The sequence below is a fragment of the Nyctereutes procyonoides genome, unplaced genomic scaffold (genome assembly GCF_905146905.1).
Source record: "Nyctereutes procyonoides isolate TBG_1078 unplaced genomic scaffold, NYPRO_anot_genome, whole genome shotgun sequence".
NCBI classification, from domain to species: Eukaryota; Metazoa; Chordata; class Mammalia; order Carnivora; family Canidae; genus Nyctereutes; species Nyctereutes procyonoides.
This window is the reverse complement of record NW_026575034.1, coordinates 22,531,468-22,553,836: the sequence shown is the minus strand read 5'-3', so window position 1 is coordinate 22,553,836 and position 22,369 is coordinate 22,531,468. Positions and strand designations below refer to the sequence as shown.

The 22,369-nt window shown below is 38.7% G+C and overlaps 4 protein-coding genes across 4 annotated transcripts; all 4 read right to left on the bottom strand.

The window, feature by feature from the left end:
* Positions 1-260: 260 nt before the first annotated feature.
* Positions 261-1,091, bottom strand: LOC129504872 (olfactory receptor 51V1-like). The gene has a single exon (XM_055317750.1). The coding sequence runs from the start codon at positions 1,032-1,034 to the stop codon at positions 261-263; it is 774 nt and encodes a 257-aa protein (XP_055173725.1). The 5' UTR covers positions 1,035-1,091.
* An 11,391-nt stretch (positions 1,092-12,482) lies between these two features.
* LOC129504919 (hemoglobin subunit beta-like) lies at positions 12,483-13,720 on the bottom strand. Its single transcript, XM_055317795.1, has 3 exons — positions 13,587-13,720; positions 13,236-13,458; positions 12,483-12,644 (listed from the first exon to the last, which is right to left on the bottom strand). Exons 1-3 carry the CDS (start codon positions 13,676-13,678, stop codon positions 12,516-12,518), a joined length of 444 nt encoding a protein of 147 aa, XP_055173770.1. The 5' UTR covers positions 13,679-13,720; the 3' UTR covers positions 12,483-12,515.
* Positions 13,721-14,805: 1,085 nt separating this feature from the next.
* LOC129504913 (hemoglobin subunit beta) lies at positions 14,806-16,280 on the bottom strand. The gene is made up of 3 exons (XM_055317789.1): positions 16,128-16,280; positions 15,777-15,999; positions 14,806-15,061 (listed from the first exon to the last, which is right to left on the bottom strand). The coding sequence occupies exons 1-3, from the start codon at positions 16,217-16,219 to the stop codon at positions 14,933-14,935; spliced, it is 444 nt and encodes a 147-aa protein (XP_055173764.1). The 5' UTR covers positions 16,220-16,280; the 3' UTR covers positions 14,806-14,932.
* Positions 16,281-20,904: 4,624 nt separating this feature from the next.
* LOC129504912 (hemoglobin subunit beta) lies at positions 20,905-22,369 on the bottom strand. The gene is made up of 3 exons (XM_055317788.1): positions 22,219-22,369; positions 21,868-22,090; positions 20,905-21,157 (listed from the first exon to the last, which is right to left on the bottom strand). Exons 1-3 carry the CDS (start codon positions 22,308-22,310, stop codon positions 21,029-21,031), a joined length of 444 nt encoding a protein of 147 aa, XP_055173763.1. The 5' UTR covers positions 22,311-22,369; the 3' UTR covers positions 20,905-21,028.

The following is a 22,369-nucleotide window of genomic DNA, read 5'->3' as shown; positions in this document are numbered from 1 at the left end:
TCTCATTTTACATAAATCCATAGTTGGTAGAAAATTTCTGGAATGTTTCAAAGGGAGTCTCCCAACTCCAGCCCAAAGAATGATTTACTACCAAACATAAGCTAAAATAGCATTTGTTCATAGGTGATTCTCTTGATTTATGTTTAAATGTGTTTAAAATCAAGAATCCTAGACTCTGGACTACTTAACTAAAACAAAATTCATTTTTGGTATTACATACTGTGTGTTAATTAAGGCTGCTGTTTTATTCTTCAAAAGCCCTAGGCATCTCGACACATATCCAGAGAAAAGAGTCTGAGCATTCTGCTCCGAATCTGCTGGGTCTTGACACTGTAGATGATGGGGTTCATCAAAGGTGGGAAAAGGATGTAGATGTTGCCCATAAGTACATGGATCACAGGTGAGAGATGCTTGCCAAAACGGTGCACCATTGTTAAGCTAATGATAGGGATATAGAACAGGAGAACAGCACACAGGTGGGAGATGCAGGTCTGAAATAATTTGTGCTGCTCCTCCTGAGAGGCAATTGCCAGGACTGCCCTAAGAATCAGGACATAGGAGTAAAGGATGAGAACAGCATCCAACAACAGCGTGAGAATGACCAACATCAGGGCATAGTAGCTATTAAACCTGATATCTGAGCAAGCCAGACGCAGAAGGTCCTGGTGTGGGCAGAACGAGTGAGAGAGGCTATGGGAATGACAGTAATGGAAAGATTTCAGATTGATGATGGGGGGTGTAATAAAGAAGAAACTCCTACCCACTATGATGAGCCCGATTTTGAAAATCCTGGAATTAGTCAGAATGGAGGAATACCGCAGTGGATTGCAAATGGCGACATACCTATCAAAGGCCATAGTAAGGAGGACAGAGGACTCCATGAAGGAAAGACCATGGATGAAGTAGGACTGGGCAATGCACGTATCCAGGCTGATTTCTCGAATGAACCCCCACAGGATGCCCAGCACCGTGTGCACTGTGGACAGCCCCATGCACAGGTCGGTGAGGGCCAGCATGGCCAGGAAGTAGAACATGGGCTGGTGCAGGCTCGGCTCAGTCCGGATCACATGCAGCACCAGGCAGTTCCCAGACAGTACACTAGCACACTAAGCAGCTCCTCAGGCTACCCTTCTTTCATAATGCACCCTCCGTCCCTGTCAGACCCCTTCTAGAGTCCCCTGTACTGTTCTTTCTTGCCTTGATCCCCCTCCATGTGAAATAATCTAGCCCAATATATTTCTTTCTGTCCTTCCTTGAATGATTGGAATATTTACCCTTTGAAGAAAAATGTATTCCCCTTGAGCACTCCTTTTCCTTCTCAAAAGCACAATTTCTCTTCTTTAATGAGATATTTCTCCAGATGTTCGATCTGCCTAAGGTGTTCTTTTCACAGAGATGGTCTTTCTGTCTTCTCCCCAACCTCTTCCTCTCCTTTGTAAAATAATCCTGTATTTTTCCTCTGCAACCCAACTATCACTTTTCAAGGATCCGTTACCTGAGACAGATTTTCCTCACTTATCTATTGTGTTGGTAAATACATTTATCTTTATATAATTTATTCCATTTACAATTTCATATTCATAAGCCTACATAACTGACTAAGGTCTCTGTTACATACTGCATTATAATGTCCCTGAGAGGGAGGATAGTGTTAATTTTTATTCCATATGGTAGGCTGAAAGTTGCACTTCAGTGTTCTCACCTCCCCTGTGAGCACAGACTGATGGAGGCAGCCTCATATTGAGATCATCTTCATCTTTAATCCAAAAATTCAAATTATAACAAAAATATTTATTTTCCTCATAAATCCATTTACTCCTGGTATCATAAAATCAGTTCAGCAAATTACAGGATTGCTTAGGAAAACTTTCAAGAGTCTTTCTTGTTTCTTGTCTTTCCTTTCCTCTTCTGGCTATCAAATCCTTCATCTCTTTCTATCATTTCCTGCCTCAAACGTACCCAGACCTGCCGACTTCTCACCTATTCACTATACGCTACCAGGTCTTGGTATATAATATCCTCATCTGTTCCTTGCCTATGGCAATAATTTACCAGTTAGTTTTATTGTTTTTCTACTTGCCCCCTAAAAATAACTCTCCCCAGAGACACCACAATGCTTTTTTTTCTTACTCTTTCTTTCTTTCTTTCTTTCTTTCTTTCTTTCTTTCTTTCTTTCTTTCTTTCTTTCTTTCGTATTTAATGACACCCACACACAACCTGCTATGTCCAATAAATTGAAAGATCTCACTCTTTGCCAGGTAGTCCATCTAAGGGTCACATATGGATACCAGCAAGGCCTGAAGAAGCCCATTGAATTTTCCCATCTTCAAGGATGTATAAAGCAGATTTACTTTACAACTGGGAAATTTTAAGTGAGGCCCAGCCCTTCAGAGACTTGGCATGGCTGAAGAGATAAGAACCTTCTGTAACACTAGTCCAAGGGACTAGTGTTTACCATAATCTCAGTGTAGGTTTAAAATCCCAGATTACAGGATTAGCTACTTTTATTAATTTTGTAAATATGCTCTTTATTATATATTATTTGTGTACCTATTCTTACTATGTGTTTTGCTTATTACATTATATTAGAAATTTCTAAATAATACTCCCATCTTGACTGAAGTATTTTTAAATGATACCATAGTTTAGAACCATGATAAAAGTTATATTACATGGTACATTTGTTTAATTGTGGTCATGTGAGTATCTGAGAAGTTTCCATCAGGAATTGTCTTTTTTGATTGCACTATGGCCTAAGTGATCACCATTAAGGAAATTTATCCTTTTTAATACTTTTTCTATTTTTAAGGTAATATAAGACAACTGAGATAAAAATCAGACATAATAGGATAACAGTCACTGAGTGAAAGATGAAATCCAAGCAGAAACATGAAAAAGGGGAAGTAAATCTCTCTTTAATCGTTCTAAAATAGGAAGTTAAATTTTTGAGGGTAAACGTTTAAAATGTTACATATATTTTTGAATGTCCCCTAAAAAATACAGAATAAGCTAATTCACCCCCCTCTATTTCAAGATAAAGAAACTTGCAGTGTCTTTCTAGGAAATGGACAACCAGAATATACATTAGTAATCTCCTGCTGCTCTCGAAGGCATTTGGGTGGCTTCAACCTGGCCATCGGAATCACCCTCTTCATTACTGCTTTTATTCTTTCAGTATAGAAGAATAGTTGGTGAAGAAGAATAGCTTGATTACTGTACTATAGGAGATCAGACCTAATTAGATGTGTTTTAGGTTTTTAGTTTCATTTGGTGGAGATAATAGCTTGGTCAGCAATATATATATATATATATATATATATATATATACACACACACACACACACACACATATACATATACATACATATACATATATATTAATATATATTCATATAGCATATATACTATGACTATATATATACACAAACATATATATATATATATATAGTCATATTAAATGCATAAGATCTTCAGAAAAAGACATAGAAAACCAGTGGGCATTATATACATATATAGTTATATCTAGAATTAAGATATAATCATAGAAGTTTATATTCCCATGATCACTTTTACATGCTTGACAGAAATGTTATTAATAATGAAAAAGTGGCATTAATTTCCATTTCCACTCTCCTCTATAGGAAGAGAACATAAGAAGTATATTAGTTCCTCTAATTGTTCCTGCTTTATTACCAAGAGAGCACTACTTTGCTGAGAGTAGAGTCGAGGCCCCGATGACTGGTTACTGTGTCCCCAGAGCATAGGAAAGAAGGATATTATAGACAAGACTAGAACTAGGCTAATGCCAAATGACTACTCAAGACTCCTTCATAATCAGTGGAAACCCAGATCTCCAAGGGCAGAAAGGGCCTCCAGGGCATCCCTAGGTACATATCTTGCCTGTTAGCCCTTCTGTTGCCACAGAGATGGGGATAAGAGCAAAATCTAGTTCAGAGAGTAATGCTGGCCATATCTCAGAATAGTCAGTTTTCCAAGGAGCAAAAATCAACTCACTCAGTGAAATTTTAACCTAAGCCAGATGGAGTAGCAGGGGGAATGTAGCCACTGTATCTCAGGGAAGAGAGTTACTCAAAGCACCTCACCAGGATGTTATTACTAGGATGCCTTGTTGCTGGGGAAAAAAAAAAGATGGTGGAGTACAAATGGCTAGACTTCCCTGTAGGGCTTATGAGAAGTTATGGGTGATGAACATGGCCTCTTACCCTGTCCAACAGCCTCTGCTCTGATAGATGCAGTGCTGGGAGATTCCCCTTACTGTGGCTTTTGACAACAGGTTGTTGCATTCTGTGAGAACAGATCACTTTTTATTTATGTAAAGCAAATTTCAGTGTATATTGGACATTGTTATATTTTGAACTTGTAGTAGATGCAAAATTTTAATTGCTTACATTTCTAGATCCTTGAATTTCTAGAAGGTCCCAGAAGTGGTAAAGGCTCATTACCTGAAATACCAGAGGTAGGCATTTTTGAGTGTTTTGGGATTTATGGCCTTTCAAATCAGGTAATGAGCCAGGCATGTCTCTCAGAATGGAACTGGTAACTATCTGGAAAGACACATTGTTCTAAAATGTGACAAAATACTCAGGAAAAGTACTGGTGCCATAGAAATTGTTTGTTTATTAATCCCTCATTTTCTTTGCCATTTTCCTTTATTAAAAATTATTTTTATTTTATTTTATTTTGTTTTTGAGACTACATTATGTACCAGTAACAGGATCCAGGCTCTAAATTTAAAAAAAGAAATTGAGAAATCCCAGAATCACAGAGATTGTAGATTTTAAATTGTGAGTAATATCTCATGTGATATCTGTTATACCACTTTTAATGCATATCTATGGAAACATAAATTAGGTTCACAGTAAAAAGTTTCAGAGGGATAAAGGATCAGAAAAATACATACTGTAGAAAGTAATATCCAACACCAAAAATGCCTTTTATGTTGATAAAAATAGCAACAGTGATGAAACAGCAAGGAGAAGTAGCATGGGTAAGAGTCTAGGAGTAAAAGAACATGCATGGTGCAGGGGTTACCTCTCTATCATTAGCCTTAAAGTTACTCAGTGCCCTGATTTGTCTCTTTTTACCTATCATGACTGATTCATTTTCCTGTTTTTAAAATGTATATGTATTGAATTATATAATTTTCTTAAAGTCTGACTTACTTATGCAACCTAATATTTGTGAATTGCATTCATACTGTTGATGTAACAAGAGAGTGGTTCGTAGTATTCCACTTTATGTATCTAACACAAATAAATCTATAAATACCATTGTTGATGGGCATTTGGGTTCTTTGTAGCTTTTGACTCATGAAGAACCTTACTCTGAAGATTCTTGTAGAATTTTTGCATACACACACTCACTTGGATCTCTGGAAATTTGAGGTCATAAGGTATGCATATATTCGTCTTTACCATGTGATTTTGAACAATTTAGTTTTCCACTGAAGAAACCAAGTTCCCCCAAGGTTACATTGCTCATGGCTACATTCTAGAACAACAATAGCAAGAACACATATTCTAGCTCATATTTGACTGGAAATTCAATAAGAGAAACAGTTGTGGGAAGCAATGTGGCCCCATTAGGCACAAAATGAAAGCAATACAAAGGCATTTACTCTCAAGGGCATCTCCAAGAAATACTTGATTCAACTTTGGAGGAGGCTATAAATCATCTCAGTAAGGTAGGAAATTTCTTCCCTGCAGACAGGCAGATCATTCTTTTACCACAGCTGGGTCTAATGTACAAAGTGATATCCTAACTCTTCTATTATCTGAGTCTATTTCTGGTAGATAAACAATAAAACTAACATCCAGAATTCCTTCAGAATTGTCCTGTATCTCCCTTTATAACTTTTTTTAGGTATTTTTAAATTATTTTTAATTTTCTCCCTCAGCTTCATGGCTAGCCTTGGTTTAGGTGCAAAAGCTGACATTATGGTGAAGTTTAAAGCCTAGCCCTACCATCCAACTAAGCAGGCAGACAGGGAGCTGAGAGGGGAGGGGAGCAGCACCTGCCAAGACCTAAGTTCTACTTCTCTCATGTGCTCTTCACATCATGTAGAAACTCCCCAGCTCAGGGCTTACTAGAGATTGAGAAACTTGGTGTTCTTACTCATTTCACTTCCTTACCAACAAAGCAAAGCTAACTATAGCTCTTTTTCCCCTTTTTAATAATTCCTCCATGAACTTCCTTGTGGTATTTCTTAATCTTTTTGATGCCTTCTGATTTCATTCAGAAATAACACTTGAGTTATTACAAGGACTAAAAATTGACATTAATGATTCACTTTGGCCAAGGAGACTAAGGGGTGCATCATAACTTTGTGTAGAAATATTTATTGTCCCATGCATCTGAGAAGAGAATGATAAAACTAATTTAATATACTGAAAGAAGAGGAAGCATCTTGGACTAAATTGCTTATACATTCTATTTTTAAAATTCCAGTGTAATTAATGTAGTGTTATATTAGTTTCAGTGATACATCAGTGATTCAACAATTCTATAGATTACATGGTGCTCTATACAGTAAGTGTACTCTTAATCTCCATTACCTGTTTCATCCCTACCTCCTCATGCTCCTCCCCTCTGGTAATCACCAGTTTGTTTTCTATAGTTAAATGTCTGTTTTTTTTTTCTTTTTACCTTTCTTTCTTTGTTTTTTTATATTTTAAATTTCACGGATGAATCAAATCACATGGTATTTTTCTTTTTCTGATAACTGATTTATTTTAGCGTTATATCTTCTAGATTCATCCATGTTACTATAAATAGTAAGATTTCATTTTTATGGCTTATTAATATTCTATCATATATGCATATCACTTCTTCTTTATCCATTCATCAACCAAGTGGACACTTGGGTTGCTTCCATAGTTTGGCTATTGTAAATAATGATGCATTAAATATAGAGGTGTATATATATTTTTGAATTGGTTTTTTTTTAATTCATTGGGTAAATACCAAGTACGGGAATTATTGGATCAGGTGGTATTTCTATTTTTAATTTTTTGAAGAACCTCCATACTGTTTTCCACATTGGGCGTGCCAGTCAGCATTCCCACTAACAGCGCATTAGGGTTCTTATTTCTCCATACCCTTATTAACACTTGTTTCTTGTGCTTTCTGTATTAGCCATTTTGAAGTGGTGTGAGGTGATATCTTACTATGTACTTTCCTGATGATGAGTGATATTGATCATGCATATGTTAGCCATCTGTATGTCTACTTTGAAGAAATGCCTGTTCATGTCTTCTATTTTTTATTTGGATTATTTGGGTGTTTGGTCTTGAGCTGTGTATGTTCTTTCTGTATTTTGGATACTAACCCCTCAGATATGTCATTTGCAAATATCTTCTCTCATTTTGTAGGCTCTCTTTTCCCATTGCATATTCTTGTCTCTTTTTTTGAAGATTAATTGACCATTTAATCATGGGTTTGTGTGTTTGTTTGTTTGTATGTCTGTTTATTTCTGGACTCTCTCTTCTGTTCCATTAATCTATGTGTTTACTTTTGTGCCAGTAACACACTGTTTTGATGACTACAGTTTCATGTATATCTTGAAACCTGGGGTTGTTTTACATCTAGCTTTGTTGTTCTTTTCCAAAGTTGCTTTGACTATTTGGGGTCTTCTGTGGTTCCATACAAATGTTAAAATTATTTGTTCTAGTTCTGTGAAAAATACTGGTGGTTTTTTGATAGGTATTGCAGTAAATGTGTAGATTGCTTTGGGTAGTTTGGGAATTTTGACAGTATTTATTTTTCCAATCCATGAGCATGAAATATCTTTCCATTTGTGCTCTCTTCTTACTTCTACTTTTTTTCAAGGCAAACATACTATTATTATTCTGTATCTAGGACATAAAACAGAGTTTTAAATTTAACATATAGAGACCCTATAAGTGCTTGTTGAATAAAAATGAATCAAAAAAAAGAGTAGTGAGTCAGCAGATTACTTCTGTGATGCACATGCAAGAATTGTTAAAGACTCACAGTTAGGCATGCAATTGTGTGTTTTTTTAATTGATTATCTTATATGAGAAAAGTAGAAGAAAGTGAAGACAAAGAAGAAACAAATTGTGAGCAGGCCAGATGAAACTACTACCAATTCCATCAATTACCTTAGCAAAGAAATAAGTAGTTATCCTTTATCTGAGAACACTTAGGATAGAGTCCTATCTATCCCTGCCTTTTCTCCAACCTCAGTTGTTTGAGTTTTCTTCTTTATTCCAGAATACTCCTTGGCTTCCAAATTCTCTTCAATAAATGTCTCCTTTGCTTCTTTGCACACTGAATTATATCTGGATCCATGACTTCGTGGGGTCCCCAAAAGAAAAGATAGTTCATCCAAAGTCCAATGTCTGAAGAAGACAGACAAAATCTTTGCATGAGTGTCATTTCACAACTTGAGAAGTTATGAAAGGCCCATGAATCCATTGCAAAAAAATGCTTCTAGGCACTCTGGGAGTGTAGACTTCCATTTGAATATATCAGTAGCATTGCTTCCATGCTCTTACTTTCTCTTACTTCTATTACTATCACAATACTCAGCAACAATAAACTATAAAGAAGGTCATCAGATGATCTATCCTCAGTCAACTAACTTGAATTTTTATATTGATTATTGATGTCTCTGTGTATTTGTTTTTGTTTTGTTTTATTTCAACTGGACTGTTTCCAAACCTCTATCTCTCTTCAGTTATTTTTTATCTCTGATTTGACCTCCTAGTTCTCAAAACTTTGGAATGCAAATGACAGGTATTTCCATAGATTGTCAATTCCAGATGAATGTAACAATTTAACTTTCTTCTGGACTTTACAACTATTAACATTGCTGCCTTGATGTTATGCAGGTCCTTAAGAATAAGGCTCAAAAATTCCCTAGGGCTCAATATTTCTATCCCAGCGTGAGACCTCAGGGATTTAGGAAGAGATGTTAAGAGTCAACTCACTCTGTGAATTATCACCTGGCATCAATTTGTGTTGAAAATAAAAATATAGTGGGATGCCTGGGTGGCTCAGTGGTTGAACATCTGCCTTCAGCTCATGTCATGATCCCGGGGTCCTGGGATTGAGTCCTGCATCAGGTTCGCTGCAGGGAGACTTCTCCCTCTGCCTATGCCTCTGTCTCTTACTGTGTCTCTCATGAATAAATAAAAAACCTTTAAAAAATAAAAATATAGAAATCATATTTTATAATTCTGCTGTGTTAGGTAATCCCTGGAATCTTGCCTGGTCTTCCATTGTTAGATCTTCCAAATTCACACTGACAGGTTTTCTAGGATGGAATATGGGCCCTACTGCTGAGTCTCCATCTCTGTTGTCTAGGTGTACTAGGCAGCAGTGCTGGGCAAAGCCACAATCATTCCCATAGTCCACATAGACTTATCCCTGAACTAATCCATGTACTATTTTCTGGTTATGCTGGCAGGAATTGACCTGGGTCTCTGTGTTCCAGTATTATCCACAGTACTGGGAAAGCTATGGATAAATTTTGTATCATTTATATGACTGTATTTTCCATCCCTATGTTGTTCATATCTTTCTTTCATGGAGTCAATCATGCTTTTAGCCATGGCATATGATTGCTTTGTGGCCATTGCTGACCCTCTGAGATATCCCTCAGTGCTTATCAGCTCCCAAGTAGTGAGGATTGGAGTGTTTTGTGGATTCAGAGTGCATCTTTCACCATCTTTCATGGCCTGTACCTCTTTTGTTTCTCTTATTGTCATGACAGTGTCCTTTCTCACTCCTGCTGTCTACACCAGGATATGATCCAACCCCCCTGCTCTGGCTCATGGATCAACAGTTTCTATACTTTGTTGGTCATCTTGCTTGCCATGGGCCCAGACTTCCTTTTAAAAGTGCCTTCTTATGTTCTGATTCTCAGATCTGCAATGGCCATTGCCTCCTACAGGAAGCAATTCTCAGTCCAGTGTGTGTCTCACATTCTTACTTCCCTTTTACTTTATGTCCTTGTGCTGGGCTCTTCTATCGTTCACAAGTTTGCAAAGAATTCCCTCTCCCTTATCCACATCATCACAGGCAAAGTGTCCATTTTCTTTGTACCCCTAATGAACCCAGTCATTTTTAGCACCAAGACCTACTGGATGTACTGAACCATTATCAAGGTGTTCTCTTTGACATAGATAGAAATATTGTGTGTTCTCAACCAGCCAATTCCCCTTCCAGTAGATTAGTTGTGACAAAATCTCAGGTCTTGTTCAACTCTAACATTAGTCCCTCACATCTATATTAGAATCTCCTTTCTCATTTCATTTTAAGAGCTAGGGAATGTTCATTTTAATAGCATCCTGAGACAAGCAATCAGAAAATAAAAAATCAGTCCTGGCAGAAAAATCAGTATCTTTATAAAGCAAGATGCAAAAGCAAGAGTAATTTTGGAGCAACTCTGGCCCTTATCCATTTTATGATGTGAATAATTGAGATTTTTCTCTACTGCTTGATAGAAAGTGAGAGAATCCTTTCCATGAGTCTAAGTCACTTTCAAACAAGAAAAGTATTCTCTGTGTATGACATACACATGCTATGTACTCTGTCCCTCTCTTTCATCCTTCTCCAACTAATATTAGGAATGGAGTAGAACAACAGCCAGGTAGTGCCAAGTTTTGTCAGAGATGGGCATTTATCCCTTGGAGTTACTATACCTCTGGCCAAACAGCTATAAAGTGGTGCTTATTGATTTGTTAATTAGTGATATCTACTTTTCCTTTCCCAATCTTGATGTTACATTCTTTATAATACTAATAATCAAGGGACACAAAAATAGGAAGGGAACACTTGAGAATATGGATTATTAAGAGGCAAAACCTATCAGTACAAGAGAAAACTAGAGTTAAATATATGATGGAGTTTGTTCCCATAATAAAACCATATTTGGCTTAAATAATTTTGCATAAGTAATTTTGCATAAAAATAATGCTCTGCTAATAAAATCATCATCAAATTATAGAACCTGGGCTGTCTAATAGCATTAGTGCTTCCTATCCATTCTATGTCCTTTCTTTTGACTTCCTGGACCATCCATAGCCCTTCCACTCCTCCACTTCATTCTGATGCCCAGGACAGCGTGTGTAGTCCACTTTCTCTTAAATACTTGCGTGACTCTGCTTTCCATTGTACTTTTATGTCAATACCAAATCTCATGTTATCCAGATCTATGGGATATCTGCTCTACTATGCTCTGTCTGCATGCAAAGTCCTAACATTCAGGTCAATATCAAATATCAATCTCCCTTTCAGCAGATGACCAAAGTTGTCACCAAGGCACACTTTTGACTCCCTTCTGATGCTGAAGGTTCAGGGAATTCTCATTTGTGTATTTATAAGGACACCTTGTATTCATCTTCTTTTCTGTGTTTGCATGAAGATTGGTTTTATATTAATTTAATTAATCAATTATTTTACTTATTAATGGTATTACTTTCATAGTCTTCCTAACTTTATTCATAATTAGAATGTGGGTTGGGACAAGTCACTTCAAAGTGAATGTCTTCAAAGTCATTTTATTTCCAAAATCTGCCATCCACATAAATAGCCATTAACTGAGGAAATGAAATAAGGGTGTGTTGCTGATGGTAACACTGTGCTAATAACTAGAAAGCCGGAGAAGGCATCAGAGGCATCAAAGAGAGGAGGAGGTGGGAGCAGGCTTCCAATCACTTCTTGGCTATGGACGCTAAAACATCCTGAGAAGATGGGATTCCATTCAGTGGAATTCCATAAGAGGATTGCAAGACAGCAGTGAATATCAAGCCAGAAAATCTCCTTTTCACATTTGTCTTAGTCTTATATTTATCAAAACATTATCAGTTCCTATCTTCCAATGTAGACCTAGAAAGAAGCATGGGAAGAGATAGTAAAATTCCCTCCCCTGCTTTGAGACTTTCATGCTAGTATATGTTGTAAGAGGATGGAGAGAACCAGAATAAGAGTGTTGGGGAGGACAAGTAACTGTCAACAACACACAAAGGAAAATCTTAGAGGAGCATTGATGCCTTTAGGCAGAAGAACTTCATGTATTAAAGTGAGTTTTTGAACTGGGGAGAGTGAGGAAATTTAAGTAAGCCTAAATACAATGCTTGATTTAAATAAAGCATAGGAAAAGCCTAACCCTCAAAGCAAGTCTCTAGTTGAGTCCTTTCCTAAGGGAAAGTAAAAATAGGCGACAGGGTCAGTTTGCCACATAGTTAGCTATTTATAACCTCTCCATTCATGGAGTCCAAAATACAGATATATTTTCCCAAGATCTGAACTAGCCCCTCATTCTTTATGTCTTACATGACTTGACTTCTCATGTGATGTAACAATTCCAGTGACAGTCACAAAAGTAATTTTAAATACACCAGTACAAAGAAAATAAATGTTCTTTATTAGTCAGGAACCAGATGCTCAAAGGACTTCGCAATTTCCCCATGTTCAAGTGTTGGGGTCCGGGGACCAAACGACTTTGCCTTGAAAGCAAGAAAGAGAACTCAGTGGTATTTGTGGGCCAGGGCATTGGCCACACCAGCTACCACCTTCTGGTAGGCAGCCTGAGCCAATGGGGTGAATTCCCTGCCAAAGTGGCGGGCCAGCACACACACCAACACGTTGCCCAGCAGCTGTGGGGAAGACAAGAGGCATGTGGATGATTAGCGGAGGGACCTAGATAAGACTCAGAGTATTCCAACCTATCCACAGACCCAAAAAGTGCCATTAGAATATAAGCAGAAAGATAGCTGATTATTACATGTTACAATCCATATGACTCCAACAATATCAGCCTGATTTTACATTGAGAAATGTTTCTTTCCTTCTGTTTTAACCCAAATCTTAAATTTTCTTGGTTATTCTTTCCAACTATGCAAAGAAGCAATAAGATTTTATCTTCCTTGCTTTCAAAAAAAGAGATAAGGAAAAAAGGATAAGATAAAAAAAATTTTGAATGGATTAAAAGCACTTTTTAAACACTCAAAAGTTTAATTAAAACAATAAAGACCATTGAAGAGAACAAAAAAAAAGGACAAGAGGAAACAATTATGAGCCAAGACGATAAAATAAGTAAAACAGTGCTGAGGAGTCCGTACTTATGAAACTAGAACACTTCCTTTACACTCTGAACAACATCCTGATACCCATACCCTTTACGGACACCATGAGTTGGGTCTTAAAAAGGAAGATCAAAGAGAATGTTGAGGGTCCCACAGACTCACCTTGAAGTTCTCGGGATCCACGTGCAGCTTGTCACAGTGAAGCTCACTGAGCTTAGCAAAGGTGCCCTTGAGGTTGTCCAGGTTTTTCAGGCCATCACTAAAGGAGTTCAGCACCTTCTTGCCATGGGCCTTCACCTTAGCATTGCTCATAACAGCATCAGGAGTGGACAGGTCCCCAAAGGAGTCAAAGAACCTCTGAGTCCAGGGGTAGACAATCAGCAGCCTGAGGGGTGAAAACAGCACAGAGGGCACAGGGGTCAGTGCCTGTCAGAACCCAGGGGACTGAGTTAACGCCATCTGCCCAGCTCTCATGCTTTCTCCAAAAGCCTGCCTTGCCACATGGATACCAACCTGCCCAGGGCCTCACCGCCAACTTCGTCCACATTCACCTTGCCCCACATGCTGGAGACAAGACTCTTCTCTTCAGCAGTCAGATGCACCATGGTGTCTGTTTGTGGTTGCTAGTGAACACGGTTGTTTCAGAAGCAAGAGTAAGCAGCAGCTGGCCCTGTTCTTCCTTTTATGCCCAGCCCTGATCTTGCATCCTTGCTGTTATGAGATTGGCCCAGGCCTGGGTGTGGTCACGCAGGGTGAAGCCTATCCTTGGCAATTCTGAAACTGGCTTGTGAGTCTGACTTCAGACCCTCCCATCCTCAGGCCCATCTCAGCAATACAAATTGCTACTAAAATCATACTTTGGCAAGTGTACTGTCATACTTTTGAGAACCATAACCTGGTAACTTCTTAGAGAGTGCCTCCCTAATTTTCTTGTTATACAAATGAAGAATTCCAGGTCCAGAAAATAGAAGGCATCCATCCACTGTGGTTCAACTTAAAAGCGTATGGATGGATCTCCCCCTGTGTCTTCAGAAAATAATTATAAGGACAGTGTGGATGGGACCTCTGCCACAGTCCTACGTGTATCTTCCTTCTCTTGGTTTGGATTAAATCCTCCTAGAAAGATACTTAAAGTCCATTCATTCATTCATTCATTCATTTTCCTCATACTTTAGTCATGTAACCAAATAAATGATGATTGGAAAAATAATTATGTATAAATCAGAAGTCTCCTGTGTAATGATTACTCTATTAGGTTTGAGGACTCATAGATGAAGAGTTGTCTCTTATAGCTGGAACCCCTGATGGAGTATGTCATGGTAGGCTACACTGCAGGCAAGGGAAATAGGGAAAAAGGAAACAGAACAATATCTTGATCATTCATTATGTCTCTAATCAAGCATCCTGTTTTTTACTAATTGTTGGAAATAAGTCAAAGCATTAGCCTGAGGGCTGTGTCTTAAGTTGGAAGTCTTCCACAGAGCCCTGTAATGCCAGCATTTTTTATATAAAATCTTCTTGACCATGCCTATGTTTTGGAGGAAGAAGTGTTTTCCACTAGTGACAATGTAGGCCCCTACTTCCTTTTCTCATCTCCCTTGATCTCTTTGAATACGAAACAAGTGCTTCCTATCTGTAGACTCTCAAGTATTTCTCAAACCTCTAGACAAATAAATTAAAAAATAATAATAAAATAAAATATAAAATAAAATAAGTGAAATGAATCAGAAAGTTGAGCTGAAGGTTCTTTATTAGGCAGAAGCCATACCATTGATGGTGGACATTATTTCCCCCAGTTCAGAAGAAAGAATTTAGGGAGACAGGGTCTTCCAGTGGTCACCAGGAAACAGGCCAGGATCTCAATGGTACTTGTGAGCCAGGGCATTGGCCACACCAGCCACCACCTTCTGATAGGCAGCCTGCACCTGAGGGGTGAATTCTTTGCCAAAGTGGTGAGCCAGCACACACACAAGCACGTTGCCCAGGAGCTGTGGGGAAGACATAGAGAGACACGCATCCACGATTAAGAGAGAAATCAAGCTCGGCTTCTGAGAAACTGAGCCAATGATCTTTTTTTTTTTTTTCCCCCACACTCCAGCCCAAACTGATTTTCAGGTTTTCTCCATCAGCATAAATGAGCAGATATATGCGTATGTACACTGTATATTTTCATTATATATTTATATATATATATATAATTTAATAATTAATTGATTAATTAGTATAATGCTGGGCTGTCTTTTAGCACCTGCGGCTGTCCTACTTCACTATTCTGAGATATTCAATTCCTTTCCTTTCCATTGAGTCTTGTCTCTATAAAAATCCAATTATCCTTTAATTTTGAAATGATTTGTAGCCTCTAGATTGACAACTCTTTGAGGTGCCCTTCCAATCCCCATTTGGAGAGACAGAAAGATGTTTCTGAGTGGAGAAGTAGAAGATGAGAGTAGACACGCATAATTTGCATATCGAGTAGGGAAAAAAAAACTAGTTAGGGGAAGAAGACAAGAAGTTAAATAAACAACTTGAAAAAGAAAAGGCCGTGAGAAAGGAAATGTATGAAATTACATAAACTTTGAAAAGCATTCAAGATGATATATGCTGAAGTACAAAGGAAGGTGGAGGGAGAACAGGTAGGTAAATGAATCAGGGGAGAGACTAGAAAGTGAAAAGAAAAAAAAATGGAACATATCCTAGACTCACCTTGAAGTTCTCGGGATCCACGTGCAGCTTGTCACAGTGAAGCTCACTGAGCTTAGCAAAGGTGCCCTTGAGGTTGTCCAGGTTTTTCAGGCCATCACTAAAGGAGTTCAGCACCTTCTTGCCATGGGCCTTCACCTTAGCATTGCTCATAACAGCATCAGGAGTGGACAGGTCCCCAAAGGAGTCAAAGAACCTCTGAGTCCAGGGGTAGACAATCAGCAGCCTGAGGGGTGAAAACAGCACAGAGGGCACAGGGGTCAGTGCCTGTCAGAACCCAGGGGACTGAGTTAACGCCATCTGCCCAGCTCTCATGCTTTCTCCAAAAGCCTGCCTTGCCACATGGATACCAACCTGCCCAGGGCCTCACCGCCAACTTCGTCCACATTCACCTTGCCCCACAGGCCGGTGACAAGACTCTTCTCTTCAGCAGTCAGATGCACCATGGTGTCTGTTTGTGGTTGCTAGTGAACACGGTTGTTTCAGAAGCAAGAGTAAGCAGCAGCTGGCCCTGTTCTTCCTTTTATGCCCAGCCCTGATCTTGCATCCTTGCTGTTATGAGATTGGCCCAGGCCTGGGTGTGGTCACGCAGGGTGAAGCCTATCCTTGGCAATTCTGAAACTGGCTTGTGAGTCTGACTTCAGACCCTCCCATCCTCAGGCCCATCTCAGCAATACAAATTGCTACTAAAATCATACTTTGGCAAGTGTACTGTCATACTTTTGAGAACCATAACCTGGTAACTTCTTAGAGAGTGCCTCCCTAATTTTCTTGTTATACAAATGAAGAATTCCAGGTCCAGAAAATAGAAGGCATCCATCCACTGTGGTTCAACTTAAAAGCGTATGGATGGATCTCCCCCTGTGTCTTCAGAAAATAATTACAAGGACAGTGTGGATGGGACCTCTGCACAGTCCTACGTGTATCTTCCTTCTCTTGGTTTGGATTAAATCCTCCTAGAATGATACTTAGTTCATTCATTCATCATTCATTCATTCATTTTTCTCATACTTTAGTCATGTAACCAAGTAAATGATGATTGGAAATTGAAATTATGTATAAATCAGAAGTCTCCTGTGTAATAATTACTCTATTAGGTTTTGAGCATCCACAGATGAATACATAGAGTTATCTCCCCGTAGTAAGGAATAAAACTAACTGAAAAATCAGTTAAAAAACAAAATTGTTAGTAGCACTGAGAAAAATAATGTCTTTAATTAGCCAGGGACATAAAAAGGATTTCTTCCTGGACTGATGTGGAAAAGTGTATGGGAGAAGAGAGAAGCTTCTTTGTGACTTAAAATGAATGGCAGGAAAGTGACAGGGCACTATGGCTTTGGCTCAGATAATCATCCCCCTAGACCACTATGAATGCTGTATGTATAACCATTTCTTTTATTCAAATTCACCACTTATAATCTCATTTCCTCCACATATTTTTTGTTTAAATCTTTTTTTAGGGACGCCTGGGTGGCTCAGTAGTTGAGCATCTGCCTTTGGCTCAGGGTGTGTTCCCAGGATCCTGGGATCAAGTCTGGCATCAGGCTCCCTGAGGGAGTCTACTTCTTCTTCTGCCTATGCCTCTGCCTCTCTGTGTGTGCCTTTCATGAATATATAAATAATATTTTTAAATCTTCCCTTATTATCATGTTTTCCCCTATCTCTATAGTTTTTCCAATTTCCCTCCCCTTATCCTTCTCTCCTCCAAGTAATACATTCTGATAACTAACTTCTTAGGCAAAGAAACTGAAGTGGAGATTTCTGCTCCTTACCATCAAAAGATACCATAAAAAAAAAAAAAGCAGTGAGCATTTCTGAGCTCAGCTTAGGATGTTGGTGTTCTTGGACGGCCCTGCTGGTTCTTTTTCCAACTTCCCATCATCTGTGTACCTCTTGCCTCCTAGCCTGCTCCTAAATTCCCCTTTCCTATAAGCAAAGAAATGGCTGTGCATTTTTTTACTTACCATGTTTCTCCTGCCTTAGAATCTTCTTTTGATTCAGGTACCTTGATGTCTAGAATCATCTTTCTCTCTCTGTTGTCATCACTGGCTGCAAATACTTAACATATATTTTTCATCCTTTCACCTCTAACACTCCAAAACCTCAACTACAAGGTGAACCATAAGAAAAGGACTTCTCTATTTCTAGTTGTTTCAAATAAACTCACAAAATCTCCACTTCCATTGTTCCATTCCCTAAACTACTTTCTCCATCACTGCTAGGTGAGTAAGGATCTCTCTCCCCTTTTACTCGTCCCAAATCCCATCAAGTATTTGTGAACAACCTCTCTCTGATCTTTCTCAGACAGAGAGGAAAGTCTTGGTTCTTCTCTGGTAATCTGGAGGTTAGGTCAGAATTATATGCCCATAAAAGATGATGGGAGTAAAAGAGATACAATTCTAGCATTTTCTATTTATATTTATTCTTCTCTAAAACCCGTAAGCAAAGAAGTTCTGACTATCTGTCTATTCCTGGGGCAAGATTTCACGTGTTGACTTCCAGGAAAAGGAAGCCTTCAAATATTTTAGATATTTAGAAACCAAACACACACACACACACACACACACACACACACACACACACGGATGCACACACACATTTTGTTTGACCTGTAAGTTTTGAGTTTCATTTTACTAAATTTAAAACTTCATTAGCTTTACCATGTTTACCACTATTTTCAAGACTCTATTTCACACCCCTGATTTCAGAGTTTGGGTATAAGTGTGTGAAGGGAAGTCTTTCTTGGGACGTTTGGACATGTCTTTTGCAAAAGCTCTCTGTCATGAGAAGTTCACAGGCCTTACTAAATAACAGTAATGAATATGTTTATACTTTACTGTAAAGAGCCAAATTGTCAAGGCTAAACTATAGCTTTGCCATCTTGACAGAAATCTGCATCTGCTTAGACTTGCTCTAACATTTTCTGTACTCACAAATATTTCCCCTAAGTTGTCTTTTATATTCTTCCCTCATCCTTCTTTGCCGTGAATGATCTATGAACCACTTTTTTGTACTGGCAACTCTGCAGCCACCTTGTTCCTGGCTTCAGGACAGGACTTGCTGTTCTCTCTCACCTTTGCTACTTAGCAAGACTGAAGAGGGCGACAGACTTTTCCTTTTCTTAACCTTACCCTGCAGGGCCAACACTGCAAGTTGTTAATAAGACATCAAAAGTTCAGGCATATCAGACAAAACAATAAACTGATAAATGTGATTATGCTCTGAGCCTCATGGTCACATCCTGATCAACATTCAAAGATTCTAGAAAGTTCTAGAGTCACTGCCATCTTTACCATTACTTCTACCCTTCAAATAGGGGGTAACAAAAGATGTCTGCTTTATTTCGACTCCAGCCCCATTGAGCACTAAACATACACATACACACATGAATGTGCACACACGCACACACATACACACATGTGCATGTGTGCATACACATATGCACAAACACCCTGAGCTCCCAAGAGACAGAAAGATTTTTTTTTCTCCAGTTTGTCAAGTTTGCATACTTCTTGATGTTTTGAATTTAGGATGGACCTAGTCTGAGTATAATTAAGAGAATGAGGATCAAATGATTCATGACAGTCACCCAAAGATATGTAATATTATTTGTTTCAGAAATGATACTCAATTGGAACACTTGTACATATAGCAGTGTTCAGTTTCAAATTCTGTTCATTAAGGCATTTCTACAAAATATTCCATATTTTCCTGGGTTAGGCACAGTTAGTTTTCCCTCTTCTTTCCAAGATGCACAATTTCTGAGTTACCTCAATTTAGCATCCTTTCAAAACTGTAATTCAAATTAGTAAAATTAAATAAAGTAAAAATACTCCAAAGGAGCAGAACTCACAGAAATGATGTACATACACTTTTTTAAAGTCATATTTTAGTATGAAAAGCAATACAGCCAATCTAGTCATAAGTTTACTGAACTATGTGCTAATTGTTACAGAACATTTAATGTCTCAGTCTATAATCACTACACAAACATTTTCTATGTTTGGCTCAGATCTTCATCCAGAATTAGCTTTTGTCGACATGACTAAGTAGGTCATGGTGTTGATTTCCCAAGTTAACTTTGAAACTGTGCCTCTCTAGGGATAGAGTCTTGGCTTCAGTCTTTGCCCTTTTTACAAAAACATAAGGCATTAGTTCATAAGGCCAAATGTCCAGTAGGCTCTGAACAGAAAGTAAATGTCTGAGCAGTGTTTTCCTTTCCTCTGTGCTTCCTCATTGTATACTAGGACATCAACACCAAAAGATTATCTTCAATGGTTCCTTGTTCAGATTGTCCTCTACTTCCAGCAGTCCTAAGATAGGGAATAATCATTCTTTCATTTATTTATTCATGGACTACTTTATTTAATAAATATTCAATTCCTACCTATGAAGGAACTTAGCAAGGCACAGTAGTCACATGGTACAGTCCAAAATAGACAGAAATGTTTATTCAGCAAAGAGTGTGAGTGTGACAGACAAGAAGAAATGTGGAAAATAGGGAGGGGGAAGGGTTTGGAATGATTTTCATAGGCAATATTGGAAAGCACAATGAGGCCAGTGTGCAAAGGCATCACAAGAGATAAGCAGAGATGCAGTTTGACTGAAATGGGAGAGTGGGAGGAGGAATTATTTATGCCATGTTGGGACAAGTAAAAGAGGGAGATTTTTCCTTAGAGCAGGAACAACTGATGGAGCATGGTATGGTAAACTAGCTACACTGCAGGCAAGGGAAGTAGGGAAAAAGGAAACAGAACAATATCTTGATCATTCATTATGTCTCTAATCGAGCATCCTGTTTTTTACTAATTGTTGGAAATAAGTCAAAGCATTAGCCTGAGGGCTGTGTCTTAGGTTGGAAGTCTTCCACAGAGCCCCTATAATGCCAGCATTCTCTATATAAAATCTTCTTGACCATGCCTATGTTTTGGAGGGAGAAGTGTTTTCCACTAGTGACAATATAGGCCCCTACTTCCTTTTCTCGTCTCCCTTGACCTCTTTGAATACGAAACAAGTGCGTCCTATCTGTAGGAAGGATTTCCCATATCCCTAGACAAATATAAAATAAAATAAAATAATAAAATAAAATAAATAAAATAAAATAATAAAATAAATGAAATGAATCGGAAAGTTGAGCTGAAGGTTCTTTATTAGGCAGCCATACCCTTGATGGTGGACATTATTTCCCCCAGTTCAGAAGATAGAATTTAGGGAGACAGGGTCTTCCAGTGGTCACCAGGAAACAGGCCAGGATCTCAATGGTACTTGTGAGCCAGGGCATTGGCCACACCAGCCACCACCTTCTGATAGGCAGCCTGCACCTGAGGGGTGAACTCTTTGCCAAAGTGGTGAGCCAGCACACACACAAGCACGTTGCCCAGGAGCTGTGGGGAAGACATAGAGAGACACGCATCCACGATTAAGAGAGAAATCAAGCTCGGCTTCTGAGAAACTGAGCCAATGATCTTTTTTTTTTTTTTCCCCCACACTCCAGCCCAAACTGATTTTCAGGTTTTCTCCATCAGCATAAATAAGCAAATATATGTGTATGTACACTGTATATTTTCATTATATATTTATATATATAATTTAATAATTAATTGATTAATTAGTATGATGCTGAGCTGTCTTTTAGCACCTGTGGCTGTCCTACTTCACTATTCTGAGATATTCAATTCCTTTCCTTTCCATTGAGTCTTGTCTCTATAAAGATCCAATTATCCTTTAATTTTGAAATGATTTGTAGCCTCTAGATTGACAACTCTTTGAGGTGCCCTTCCAATCCCCATTTGGAGAGACAGAAAGATGTTTCTGAGTGGAGAAGTAGAAGATGAGAGTAGACACGCATAATTTGCATATCGAGTAGGGAAAAAAAACTAGTTAGGGGAAGAAGACAAGAAGTTAAATAAACAACTTGATGAAAAAGAAAAGGCCGTGAGAAAGGAAATGTATGAAATTACATAAACTTTGAAAAGCATTCAAGATGATATATGCTGAAGTACAAAGGAAGGTGGGGGGAGAACAGGTAGGTAAATGAATCAGGTGAAGACTAGAAAGTGAAAAGAAAAAAAAATGGAACATATCCTAGACTCACCTTGAAGTTCTCGGGATCCACGTGCAGCTTGTCACAGTGAAGCTCACTGAGCTTAGCAAAGGTGCCCTTGAGGTTGTCCAGGTTTTTCAGGCCATCACTAAAGGAGTTCAGCACCTTCTTGCCATGGGCCTTCACCTTAGCATTGCTCATAACAGCATCAGGAGTGGACAGGTCCCCAAAGGAGTCAAAGAACCTCTGAGTCCAGGGGTAGACAATCAGCAGCCTGAGGGGTGAAAACAGCACAGAGGGCACAGGGGTCAGTGCCTGTCAGAACCCAAGGGACTGAGTTAACTCCATCTGCCCAGCTCTCATGCTTTCTCCAAAAGCCTGCCTTGCCACATGGATACCAACCTGCCCAGGGCCTCACCGCCAACTTCGTCCACATTCACCTTGCCCCACAGGCCGGTGACAAGACTCTTCTCTTCAGCAGTCAGATGCACCATGGTGTCTGTTTGTGGTTGCTAGTGAACACGGTTGTTTCAGAAGCAAGTGTAAGCAGCAG